The sequence below is a fragment of the Cyprinodon variegatus genome, unplaced genomic scaffold, assembly GCF_000732505.1.
Source record: "Cyprinodon variegatus isolate N-32 unplaced genomic scaffold, C_variegatus-1.0 Scaffold456, whole genome shotgun sequence".
Lineage (NCBI taxonomy): Eukaryota > Metazoa > Chordata > Actinopteri > Cyprinodontiformes > Cyprinodontidae > Cyprinodon > Cyprinodon variegatus.
In genome coordinates, this window is record NW_015150909.1 from 300,491 (window position 1) to 314,561 (window position 14,071).

At 36.6% G+C, this 14,071-nt stretch overlaps 1 protein-coding gene across 1 annotated transcript; it reads left to right on the plus strand.

Annotated features, from left to right (window-relative positions):
* Window positions 1-1,897: 1,897 nt before the first annotated feature.
* LOC107093994 (gastrula zinc finger protein XlCGF57.1-like) lies at window positions 1,898-10,678 on the plus strand. The gene is made up of 2 exons (XM_015389386.1): window positions 1,898-2,121; window positions 7,009-10,678. The coding sequence occupies exons 1-2, from the start codon at window positions 2,016-2,018 to the stop codon at window positions 8,511-8,513; spliced, it is 1,611 nt and encodes a 536-aa protein (XP_015244872.1). The 5' UTR covers window positions 1,898-2,015; the 3' UTR covers window positions 8,514-10,678.
* The last annotated feature ends 3,393 nt before the right edge of the window (window positions 10,679-14,071 follow it).

The following is a 14,071-nucleotide window of genomic DNA, read 5'->3' on the forward strand; positions in this document are numbered from 1 at the left end:
GAGGCGGGGTTCACCCTGGACAGGTCGCCAGTCCATTGCAGGCTAACATAGAGACAAACAGGACAAACAACCATTCACGCACACGCTCTCACACCTAAGGACAATTTAGAGAAGCCAATTAACCTAACAGTCATGTTTTTGGACTGTGGGAGGAAGCCAGAGTACCCGGAGAGAACCCACGCATGTTCAGGGAGAACATGAACTCCATGCAGAAAGACCACGGGCCGGGAATCCCAGAACCTTCTGGCTGCAAGGCAGCAGTGCTACCCACTGCGCCACTGAGCAGCCTATGGGTAAACTAATCTGGGTAAAATTTTGTTTTTATATTTATTTCTGTATAAGATGTCTTCATTGCTCCATATGTGTTATTCATGTAGGGAAAGATTATGCTTGTAAATCAATGACCAGGAGAGAAGATTCTGTTTATAAAAGTTAGAATGTTTTTGGAGGTGTTTCCAGTATTGCAATTGCAAAATAAGTAAAAACTCAGGACTCCAAATTAAGAGCTTATAAAAATGAGTATGAAGTTTCTTTTTTTATTATTATTGTTTAAGCCAATCTTTTATTATTATTATTATTATTATTATTATTATTGAGAATAAAATTGTAAAATGTTTTGCTGCCTTTATTGCATGACTTCATTATTACAGTTTTTTAAATATAATTATTCCTCCATAAATAAATTGAATAGCATCTTTTCAGTATCTTTTGAGACCTTGGTTTATATTATTTCATTTTTTTCAATGATCAAGTTAAAATTTAAATAGCAACTGGCTCCTCCATCTTTATTAATGATAATTCCTAAATGATTAGTTTTTTGCAGCTACATTACAGCTGGAAGAAAAGGCGCAACATTTAAAAGCAATTAATCAGCATTTCTTTCTATTTAAACAGAGTGAAGATGCAGCAGATTTGTCAGGTTGATAGCTAGAGGTATTTGTGTAATAACATCGTTTTCTTGTGAAAGAGTAACATTTATTGATTCTGTTAGCAGCTGGCTGCATGGTAAAAAAAAAAAAAAAGATAAAGTGTTATAGGACATCCTTGCACAACCCCAAGTTTAAGCTATATGTATGTAGGTGAAGTTTTAGCCTGCAATTTAATTGAAGAATAACCTTTTGAGTGCATATTTTTAATAGCACTGCTAAAATGTACACAAAAGCCTAACATTTTTGTAAGGTATGGAATATGAGTTTATCTTTAATGATCCCATATGTTTATAATATGTAATAAAGATAATAATAATAAAACAGGATAAAACCTTCATCAGAGCAGTTTAAGTTAAGTACTAATCTGATTTATTTATTTATTTTTTTTTAGATAGGTCTTTTTCTCAGGTAGACAAACTAAGTCTCTTCATCTAGACAGTTTATGAAAGTTTTTTAGTCTTTTAACAAATATCAGAGGCTAAATAGCTACTCTGTTATCATGTAGCCTAAGCTATTATGTCATTTTGATTTAAATAACTAGATTATCCAGTATTAATTTTAACATGAAGTTTATTTTACATTCCAGGAATGTACACATTTTTAAAAAAAATCATAAAGTAGTAATGAACTGTAAATGCTCTTCTAATGGTTTTCTCACATTTTATAAACAAGTAAAGTGATTTTGAGCATTTTGACAAATTTGCTGTTTTATAAATGACTAAAATACATATAATTAGGCCTATTTGTTAAATAGTTATAAAGGGTTAATTAAATTTAACCTGACTCAATTTAAATACATTTGTGTGTAGTGTTCTCTTTTCTTTTACTCATTTTGTAGTCTTTTTTGTAAATATTTATTCGGCTCTAAATAATAATTTGATACAACAGTTAGAAAGGGAATTTGATGAAAAGGGTGTCCGCCCAGATGCCTGTTCAAAACAGTAACATTACGTCAGCAGGTCCTTTGGATTCTCTTTTTTTTTTCTGGTTGGTTGCAATTTTTATGGGCTTATCACTTAGCGGAATCTTCTCATTCAGTTTGGTAGAAATGCAGGGTTAGCTGTTGCGCCTTGTTTAATTTTAAAGATGGCAGAAAGCGTGAATGTAGTGGATTGTGATCTTCGGCGCGGCTCTGAAATTCTGCATTTAGAGGACGAGGAGCCACTGAAAGAGCTCGATGAGAAAACTGCTGGTAAGAAGAGACTGCAATGGCTAGCTGCAGCCCTGTGGCTCAGGATAATGACCTCCCTTGTTTCTATTCATTTAGATCGGGTTATTTCCCAAAGTTGTTCTTTAAGCGTTTGGTCTAGTTTGGGATTAGCCAATAGCAGGCAGCGGAGAGAAAAAACAGGAAACGGTTGGGAGGACAGGAATACTAAAAATCCCATTTCCTTTGGTCAAGGTTTGATTAAATCGTTCAAACCTAGATTAGATCCCAGCTCTTGGTGATTAATTTGGACCAATCAGTTCTTTTTATTGGTACTGTTTCATGAAGAACAAATTAGCTTTTTTATCTCAAATTTTTTTAAATCTCTAATCTAAACAATCATCAAGTCAATCTCAGACATTGTTAGACTGTTTTTTTTTTTTTTTTGCCAAAGCAACTGTTATTAACCTGAGAGACATAATTACACTGGAAAATAATCGAAATCTAAAGAAATAATATTTTCTTAAAATAAGTGCATTTCTTCTTTGATTCAGGAGGTAAAATAAAACATTTTCCAATAGAACAAGACAATTTACACTTAATATATGAAAACACAATTGCATTGTCTTATTTCAAGTGCATATTATCTAAATGTCATATTCTAAGAGTAAAAATACTAATCCCATTGCCAAATTATTTTTAATTACCTACTCAAATTACCCTTCATTTCAAAAAATGTTAGTGTAGATATGATTTTATATCAAGATTAGCTGGTGGGGGTTAGAAAAAAAATGATTATTTCTAAAAATATTTCAATAAAAGCTTTAGAAAGCTGTTACCCCAAAATAAAAAAAATAAATAAATAAATTGGTTGGTTTGTTGTTTTATTCCATATTTCAGCCATAATAGGGGAGTCATATTTACTGTAGAATATACAGTAAACTCCTATATAAAATATTGCTTAATTAAGTTTGCATTCAGCAAATTTAGCTATTTTTAAGGTTCTGCCAATTAAGAACATGACGGAGCTGATGCTGATTTATCTTTAACAGATCTTGAATTTTTTTCCACAGTTGCCAGAAAAAAGAAGAACGTCACTAACTTTGCGATATCCTGAACATTATGATCTGATAAATTAATGGGTTTTTATCCTACTGCTTTCTGATAATTTGCATGTATTCCTGCCAGAGATGTCCTGTTTTTCTCTCTCCCAAATCAGACGAAGCCCATTGCTTTAGTGTTGTCTTTGTGTGGGGGTTCTGTTGCAGCAGATGGCCCGTTCCCGTGGAGCCCGGCTCTGCTGGACGTCTTGCTGGTAGCTGGGAGTGGTTCCTTTTCACTGCTGCCACATGCTTGCCCAGGATGAGAAAATGCTGCAGTCAATGCCTCCATGCAGTTTGCTCGTCTCTCTTGGCGACTCTTTAAAAGTTGTCTGCCTTAAAAAGCCCAGCAGATTGCATCAAGTCATTGGCTTTGAAATAACTGCTTATTGTGTAGCAACGTTGAAGAGGAATTTTTTTAAGTGTGAGCGGCCAACTCCTCCTAGTTCTATGGGGAAAATGCAACCCTTTTTGGTGGCTATGGTTGAATTTTTCATGGAGGTCATAAGGTTATTATGCTTTCAGAACATGCACGCCATGCATCCATATTCAGTTGGCCTGTAGTTTTCACATAGCATAACACGTTTTCTCTATTCTCCATAAAATCTGGCTCTAACCTCCTGGAGGTCGTCTCAACGTTGACTACAAAGCAGCCAAGTTGTATTGGAGTATTTTTTATAAATATGGTAAAATAATTAACATTAACAGGCTTCTGTTAGGGCATACCAAGTAGTTTTTCTGAGGATCTTATATCGATATATCTCAATTATATTTTATCGACCACAATTAGGAAATAAATCATGATATATGCTTAGGACATGTTGTCCAGCCCTACATAAACAGATGCTGGACTGTCTTAGAAATGTTCTTTTGCTTTCTCTACATCATAGGAGTGAATTGAAGTGCAGTTCCTTTCAAGAGAAAAAGCTCTAGAAAACAAAAAGAGAGAAATTCTGCAGGGAAGATGTTTGACCTGTCATTTTGTCATTTTTGGGTAATTTGGAGAAAAAAATCTCCAAATTAAAAAAAAAATCAGTTTGACTCTTTAAAAATTCAGACTATTCAACCTTATTTTGCCTCACATCACAGAACTGTATTGGATTTGGACTGGGCGATTAAAAAAATAAATTCATATATCGATATAAATCGCAATACATAATATATATCATGATATGTTTAAATGAACTTTAAAGACAATAGAGTGCATAAAACTGGTATACTCATTTAAACCTTTGGTTTAAAATTTAAAACATTTTATTATAACCAGCTCAAAGCTTTTCACAAATAATACTGCCACATTATGTCATTCAGTGCCAGTATTAGACCTTAAACGATCCCAGCAACTAAACAGGGAACAAACAAAAAACCTGCAATACTAAGTAAAATGTAAAAAAAAAAAAGCTCTTATGTGCATAATAAAAAAGTAAATGCCAAATAAGAGAAGAAATTGACCTCAAATTACAAAAGAAATGTTGAAATACTATCCAAAAATTACAGCATTATTAAATTAGAGCATCTCAAAACTATTTGCATTGATCTTTACATGCTGCAAATTTTAAAGAAGCACAAAAATTGTAAAATTAAGAACATTGCCAAGTTTAGAAAACACCTGCAAAGACCACAACACATCACAGGTAATAGAGCATCTCAAAAATGTAAATGGTGTAATAAATAGCATCTGATTTCCCTCCATCTCTTCCTTTTTCTCTCATATGGCATTGCTTTTTCAAACGATGAGGCCAACGTCATCGGCTTCACTGCTGATTTATTTAACGTTTAAATTGGTGTGCTGGGAGACACTGACATGTTTACAACATTCTTCATTTTGCAGAGGATAGCTTTTTATGACTTTTGCAGCATGTCTTAAAAATTACCGCCTTTTGTTCGATGTCCGCACCCTGAAATCCAAACGACAGCCATATATTGTTTAGCTGAAACACCTGCTGTCGCTATATTTCATTTACTGGTTGCTGTAGTGTAACCTTGCGCTACAAGCTGGATTGTTGCAAGATCTAAGTTTTCAGTCTCACAAAAATCCATCTTGAAGGATTCCCGCTAATACGTCTGTCTTATAACAACCAGGGAGTCGGATCAATGACGTGCCAGCACTGTTTTTTAGGGTGGGACATGTAGGAAAGATGAGTCAGAAGGTTTTTATTGGGGCATAACAAACATGGCTACACTGGTGGATTTGCCTGTCGATACCGCAATCGACTCGGTTTTAGCTAAAATTGCGTCAATTTCTCTTTTAAAAATTTGCAAAGAGAAAGAGTTAGTGCATTTGTAGATGTAAAAGCTGTCCGTGCTTTTTTTCCGACAGGATTTGGAAAAAGTTTGATTTATCAGCTTACCACGCTAGTTTTGAAAACACCCAAGAAGCTGCAAACGAATTATATTGTGATGATCGTGTCTCCATTGATGGTTCCCATGGACGACCAAGTTGGCTGAAAGCGTATTATGAAAGCCGAGTACTAGCTGGCACGTCACCCATTCAGCTCAAAGTATTGTACTAAACATCCTTCCTTTTCACGGACAGACTGAACGGCAGCCATCCCAGATCGATAACGTAGAACTCAACTCAGTTCTACACACATCAATCTGGCTACTGCTAGGTTGGCTGTAGTGTGCGAGCTGCGCAGAAAATAATCCTGTTTGCAGAAGGGGTTTATGATGCATTCATAGTGTGTGGGAAAAATAATACTCAATGAAATAGATTCAGACAGCTTAATGTCATGCATATTTGAGTCAAATTTGAGTCTTTTTAACTATTGCGTGTGGGGAAACTTGAGATACATCAACTATATTCAATATATTGCCCACCCCAAATTGAAATCGTTCCAAAATCTCATTTACACTTTAATTTCTTTGTCAAAAAGGATCTTTGACTTGGGTAAAGAAGCCTTGATTGCATCAGGACCTTTCAGATAATTACAAGAGAACACAGGTGGATCATGGAGGCTGCAAACAGCCCTGAGGCGTGGGTATTATGGATAGAAAAAACAAGCAAAAATATTGTTGAACATGAAGATTATCTAGGAAGTGTAATAGATAAAGTTTACGAATGTTAATTTGTTAAAATATAAATTTATTTCACTCTATAAACTGAACTTAACCTAGAATCTGTGGAGTTAAAAAAAACAAAAAACAATTTGACACAAAAAAAGAGAGCATGGCTGACTAAACAAAATAATACCCTATATTTATGTGTACAATTCCTTTGGTCTCATTATTAACATCTAACTGAATAATCTTCATCCAAAAATATAAAGATAATCTGTATGTGTATTATACCAGGGTATGTTTGTTTATTTATTTAATTATCTCTAAATCATTTTACATTAAAAGCACTTGGAACTCATAATTGAGTTGTAATTGTATTATTAATCAAACTAATGTTTAACATTTAGTCTAATTAGAAATAAATGAAAGATTGAAAAAAAAAAACTAACAAATTCAAGTGCAAAGGGAAACTGAGGGAACAAAAAGTTCAGAACCAGAGATCCTGATATAGGAAAATAAACAGCCAAGTCATCAGTCAGACAAAATGAAAATAAATGGCTCTATTCTTTTTATTCTGCTTTTTTTCTTTAGAGACAAAAATCTAACAACCTCTTCTTGAAGATAAATTTCTTCTGAATGAAATATTTTTTATGAATGTTTTCAAACAAGCTAAAGAGCAAAATGGGACTAAATTCAGATTTAAACACAAGAATCTGTTCTAAAAGCCTGGATGTCTTTAGATTCTAGGATCGGTGTGTTGGAATAAGAGGAAAATGTGGCTAAAGATAAATGATGAGAAAGGAACTCTAATGGACGATTTTCATTTCTACAGATGATCAGCAGGTGTTGGTGATTAAAGAGGAGAGTCTCTTTGAGAGGAGCTCCAGTGACGAAGAGCAGGACCCAGAGATCTTCCTCATAAAGAAGGAAAAGGAGGAACTCTGGACCAATCAGGAGGGAGAGCAGCTTAACACAGAGGAGGATTGCGACAGCTTCCCCTTGAATATTATTGTGAAAAGTGAAGATGAAGATGAAGAAGAAGAAGAAGAATATCAGTCTTCACATATTTATCGTGGGCAAACTGAACCAGTCAAAGAGACAAGCTGCAAATCAGTTCAGTTTATAAAAACAGAACCTGACGATGAGGACGGTTTCGGAGCAGAATCCACAAGAAAGCTGCGTATAAAAAGTTTCCTTCATATTAAAACTGCTGGAAAAGCTTCCGACTCCTCTGAGACTGAAGTCAGTGATGAAGATGATCAGTGGCAGGAACCACTGCCAGATTTTAGAGCAGAAGTTGATTCAAATAAGAGCAGAAAACCTGGGTCAGGCGACCCGGCCAAGGCTCTGTACAGCTGCTTCGAGTGCGATAAGCGGTATTTCTACAAACAATCCCTCCATAGACACATGAAGTGTCATTCCTCTAGTTCTGGTAACGCAAGCCGCCCCAGCGAGCAGGAAACCACAGATTCAGACGCAGCAGTGGCGAAGAAAGAGAAAGTGTTCATTTGTGACGTCTGCGGGCATGGATTCAATCAGAGGACAAACCTCACCACGCACAAGAGAGTGCACACAGGGGAGAAACCGTTCAAGTGTGACGTCTGTGGGAAAAGGTTCAACCAGAGAGGGAATCTGCGCAACCACAGGCGAATCCACACTGGGGAGAGGCCATTCATATGCGACTTCTGTGGCGAGAGATTCAGGAATCAAGGGATTCTGCAGGCGCACATGAGGGTCCACACTGGAGAAAAGCCTTTTGTCTGCGGCGTCTGCGGAAGGAAATTTTCCCGCAAGACTCATTTTGAGACGCACATGAGAGTCCACACTGGAGAAAGGCCGTTTAGCTGCGGTATCTGTGGCAAAGATTTTCGCCATAAGCTGCATTACCAGGAGCACACCAGGGTTCACACAGGGGAGCTGCCGTTTCCTTGCGAGGTCTGTGGGAAGAAATTTCGGCTTCAGTGTAATTTAAAAAGACACCTCCGAGTTCACACAGGAGAGAAGCCCTTTAGCTGCGACGAATGCGGAAAGACGTTCAGCTGCAAATCTCATCTGAAGCGACACATAAAGGTCCACACTGGAGACCGGCCGTTCTCCTGCGAGATTTGTGGAGATACATTTGCAGAACCAGGAGCCGTGAGGAGCCACATGCTGGTCCACACAGGGGAGAAGCCGTATGAGTGCGACGTCTGTGGGAAAACCTTCAGGCAAAAGAGCACGTTAACAAGACACAAAGTGGTTCACACAGGAGAGAAACCGTACTCCTGTGCTCTGTGTGGCGCAAGATTCACACAGCAGTGTAATTTGAAGACCCACATGAGACTCCACACGAGATGACTTTCTTTAATCTTTAATATGCTTATAAATAGAGATTCCTGCACTGTTCGTGTATGTTTGCAGTGATGATACCCTGAGTAATCACATGATGTTTCCAGAATAGAATAATCACATCTGGAAATGTTATTCTACTTTATTTCTATTGTCTGTAATTTGACTGGGACATGATTTTCATGCTTGCCAACTCTCCCAATTTACGTGGGAGACTCGTGATTTTTAATGTTATGTCTCGCTGAGGTTCCAATTAGTAGTTTCTGCAAATGTCCCAATTTTTGAGTGTAAGAAAAGCGTATTTGTGGACGCGGGGTACACATGGGACATGTCCCCCGCACAGTTTTTCAGTCTGTACAACAGTTAAACTATTGTTAATAAGCATTAACTTCTTTTTCGGAGCTGTCTTTGAACGCACCGTGAGCATACACAGGAAGTTCGACACAGAAGTGATTCTGAGTAGTGCTGAAAGTCAGCATCAGAATGTTTATCAAACCCACAGCAAGAAAAAAACACTTTGAAAAGTTTCTTTTCAAACAAACTGTGTACGTACTTTATTTAACTTTGTCTGCAAATTAGACTAGTTAAATGCTAAGGTATTAATATGTTAAGCTAGTTCACATTAATTTCAAAGGTCGCTACCTCTGTGACATTACTTGGTGTTTTATATTTTTTGGAATAAACCCAATCGTCTTTCTTTTCTGGGCAGACTTTGTGCTCACAATTGCTTTCCACATATTTAAAATATGTATTTTGGTCACAGTAGTGAGAGGAGAGTTAAGAGATTAAAACAAAAAATCTATGGCATAGAAGTGACTTTGAGATAAATTGCCAAAGCAATTTTTTTTTTTTACCATTTCTCTTTGTAATTCTCTAAGTTTGGTTTCCACATTTGAATTCTGTATTTCCATACAAGAAAGAGCAAAGTCAGGAAAGAGATGGACCGGATGCCAGCTGCAGGAAGAAGGATGTAGGGTCTATAAGGAGAGAACTTCCTGACAAAATCTGTTGCAGGGATAAACCAGGCGGGCATTTGGAAAAGTTGAACAATAAAAAAATTGAAGGCAACAAGAAACTGTTATCAAATTAAACAGTTTGTGAAGTTTTTTTTTATTGCATGCATATGAGGCTCAGTAGCTGTGGCCAATTTTCTTCATGGAAACAGTTAATGAATCCTTTAGATGGTGGCAATCAGTGATGCTGACTTTTTAATTTGATCTGCCATAATGCATACCAAATGCATTGCAGTGTTACTGCTTTATTTTTTAGCCTTATTGTTGTCATTTAAACAATTATTTTCCTTTAAAAGCCATTATTGAATGTCAAAGATACATTTTCAAAATAAGGTTTCTTCACAAGGTTTAAGATACGAGGCACAAAATGACAATGATCCTGTGGGCTGATACACCGATGGAATAAAAAGCTCAGTTTTTCACTGTTGGCAAGTATGGATTTTCCAAAATATTGATAAACTCACAAATAATCAGCTGATTGATTTATATAACTCATCTGAATGCAGTTATAGAAAGTAGTCATTTAGAAAAGACCTCAGAGTGATGTGAAAAAAATGTAACTGCTTATAAACTTAATGCTTTGGTAACAGTTTACCTTTCACACATTTATTTCTACTGCAGATGTTTTAATGTGAATAGTTTTGTGTCGGTGTAGCTGTGTGGTGTCTTTATTATAGGTGGCTTTGTTTTTTGTAGGTTTTGATTTATAAAGAGTGAAAGCAGAGATTTTCAACATGTCACTACGCCTTAGTGACACTGCCAGATTTGGGGGTCTTATGGGTGGGGTCTGTAGAGGGAAGATGATATTATCCCTACCGATATTGGCATGGCAACGGGATTCTTGCTTGTCTGTCTCCAACCTTTTGGGGGTCCCTGGCAGAAAGACTTTGAAGGCTGCTGTATTTAAGGTTTGGGTTTTTATTTTGTTACTTTAATAAAGGTTTAAAATACCGAAGGGAGAAAAAAAATCATTTTTTCAGCCATTTGTTCAAGCTAAAATCATAGTTTCAGTGAAGCTGGTTTGTCTTTAAATATTTGGAACAAACTGGGACTGTATGATAGGCTGGTCCTGACATAGATGTTTATAAATCCTAGGTTTGAGCTATAAATGGCTAAAATAAACACAACTGCATGGAAAGTGAGTTGAAAAACAAACGGAAGGAAAAAAAAGAAAAAAAACCCAGGAAGTTCTGTGATTCATCAATTAAAACCAACAGATTTATTTGCCTGTGCCAAAAGTAATCATTATCCCTGAAAATGAAGACAAGATCACCATTTTATCTCTAACATTAAGCATTTTTTAGTAACAAAGGGAAATTTCTTTTGAGCTGTCAGCTCCATTTATCCTGCAGTGTCTGTGTGAGCTGCTGTCATACAAAGAGAAATATTCAGTAAAACTGCAGGCGGTGGATCCCTGCAGGCGTCAGGGGTGAGGCTGCCCTGTTGGCCGGATTCACTGAAAAGAGTATTATTTATTTTTTCACGCATGCCTTAAATTTACATTTTTAAAAAAGAAGCATCTGGGATTATTGCAGATTCTGATCAAGATTGAAATATATCCATCTGCCTTTTGTAGACTAATTTTGTAGGAGGGATGTTTAGTGTGTTGCTTTCTGCAGCTCCTCACATAGCTTTACCATCTGTGCAGGCAGAGAACTCACTGCTAAAACATCTCTGGTTACGTTTCACTGGTCTTTTCATCCTGCCGTCTTTAGGTTCTCTATTCATGCATGGTTTAGTGTCAGTAGTTTTTTCATTTAGTTAAAAACTACAAATCCGATTATTTGAGGGCACCTTTTTAGTCAGCACCCTTAAATCCAGTGCAACCAAATGTCTTCAGAAAGAAAAGCAATGAGCAAATGGTTCAGATAGAAAGCAAAAAAATATACAGCAAAGACTGAAAACGTCTCTGTTCTGCTGAAGATGTGTTCTGTTGGAAAAATGGGGGAAGTTTAGGAGATAGACCCATCCCCCCCACATTCATTCCACCGGACATTCACAGTAGGATGTTTTCTTCTTGGCATAATGGGAGCTGCAATTGAAAACGACTTCGAAAGAAGGCCATCTGTCTGGAGTGAGAGACTGAAACCAGCCTCTACTGCAGAAACCACCATTAAGCCAGTCCTCACTGTTTTTCTATAGGTCACTTATACACTATGAAATACGGGAGCAATGTTGGCTTGGATTTTTTAAAATAAAGCCGACAAGTTTAACAATTTTAACTAGAATTATAATTTATTATAATTATGAATTATGAAAATAGTCTCCTGTAAATATGGATTTATAAGAATAATTTTAATGTTTTTGCTTTTTTTATTTAGTGTAGTGTTAGTGTTTTACACTGTTATTTTGTGCCCTTCATTTCAAAAAGCCTATTTTACACAAGTTTCACTGGTTGTTAAACTTTGTGTCCCGTTTCTGATTTCACTTCAAGGTGACAGTAGAACACTTATAGATGTTTCTCACCAAATATATTTCAAAATTAAAGCCTATCAAAATCTGTACAATTAGTCACTTATGTTTCTGTGAATATTGCAAAGAAGTACATATTTCTAGTTATTAATTTCACTTCAGGGTGACAGTGGGGCACAGTAGAGTATTTTTCCTCTTAAAAAAAAGGATGTAGAGACAGTAGAGGGGAACATCTCCCTGTAAACAGGAAGAAACAAGTGGCAGAGACCCCGACTCAATACATGCATTTCTGCAGCATTCTTGCTGGTGGTACGAATGAGTAGTATGCACAGCTCTCCAGATTGGTCTTTTCCTTCCTATGAACCCCTGATCCATACTTTGGGTAAGTCTACATTTAAGCAGACCTTAATGAAGTGAGACCTACAATTCACTTTTAACATTTAAATAAAAAAAATTGTAAATATGGCAAAGATTTATCTCCGGTGCCTCGCAATATTTTATTGATTCCCTTCAACTCATCAACCTTTCACTAACAGATTCATAATCTGAGCTTTAGAGCATCAACAGGGGACTAAAAACTTTACAAAACTAACTAGAGCTGTGGGACTTACCTCGGTTCAAAGAGCATACATGCTGAAGATGTAGGTCAGGGAGAGTAAAAATCTATGGTGCTGTGGGCCACAAGAAGCATGAAAATGTTTATAAAGTTTACCCATTTACCTTTACACTGTAACAAAGTTTCCCACAGATGGTACAATATACAGATTTCATCCACCTTAATGAATAGGACCCCAATGATCTCTGATTAGTGACACACTGATCTACCAAATGTGGAGCTCTTGCATTAAGATTCTTAATTGGTTAATATAGTCTGCATACAATTTAATTAGAATCTTTTTATAGTTGGAGTAATTAATCAGAAAATGTCTTGAGATGACATAAAATAAAGATATAGGAATAAGTTAAATTGAAATAAATGAATTGGTAGAAAGTGGTACAGAGCTGAATAATTGTACCAACCTGTTAGCCCCACTGAGAGGCAGCAGAGAGGAGGATTAAATATATGATTGAGTGAAGCATTGAGAGACGCTCATGAAGCTGGATCAAGCACAGTCATTGTTCTTAAAGATAATGCAGTTAAACTTTTCATACAAAGATATTTAAAATGTTTACCTGATAAAGGTTCATTTTAATTCATTACTTCACAGTAGAACCAAGTCATTCCCCTTAATCAAAACAACTTTCCTCACATTTCTTTAGTTGCCAGTTACCATCTGCAAACATTTGTTTCACAATCCAAAACTGAACAAGGATCCGCTTTAAATTCTGTGCTGGAAAGATTCCTCAGTATGTCAGATGAGACAATATTCCCACTTATGGGACGGGTGGTGCTTCGATACTGGGTTCAAATTACTTACTCTGTGTCAACTGCTGTAAACAAAAACATGTTAGCTGAATCCCCTGCTAAGCTTTCACATTTAAGTCATATATACAGAGATGCAGCTCCAAAAGGTTTGTGTAAAAGCCCCAAATGGCCTTGTCTCTCAGTCAGCATGAGGTTGCAATTACAGAGTTGTAAAGTCTGACTCATGGCCTCAGACCCTCCCCGACCACAAGGCACCAAACACATCTGGCTTCATGTCCTCCTCCCTGCCTCACAGCAGGAAAGATGAAACCTGATGCACCAGTGGAGAGGCCCTGGAGATCATGGCTCAATAAAAAGCCTCATTTATCTACAGCCTCAACACTCCACTGACCACAAAACTGAAACCAATGCACTCTTCTCATCTTTTGTTGAAAAGATCTTCAAACTGACTTCTTGTGCCATGGGAGTATTAATCTCTGTAATGTAGATTAGAGGAATGAGACTTATCTTAATCAGGGGTACTTCACAGGTGCATTTTACATCTGGGGACAAACTCCAGGATTCACCCAAATTTGAAGAAAAACAGTCAGCTTGCTTGCTTTTATTTTTATTGACAACTTAAATAGTTTACAGTTTTCCATCCATATACAGTAAGAAAAACGCCACCTATGAAATAGGGAAAAATATACAAGATTCATCAAAACAGTCATAACCCACAACCATTTACTTTTTGATTTTAATGTACGATTAAAATAAATTGCACTGAAAAGGTCCCT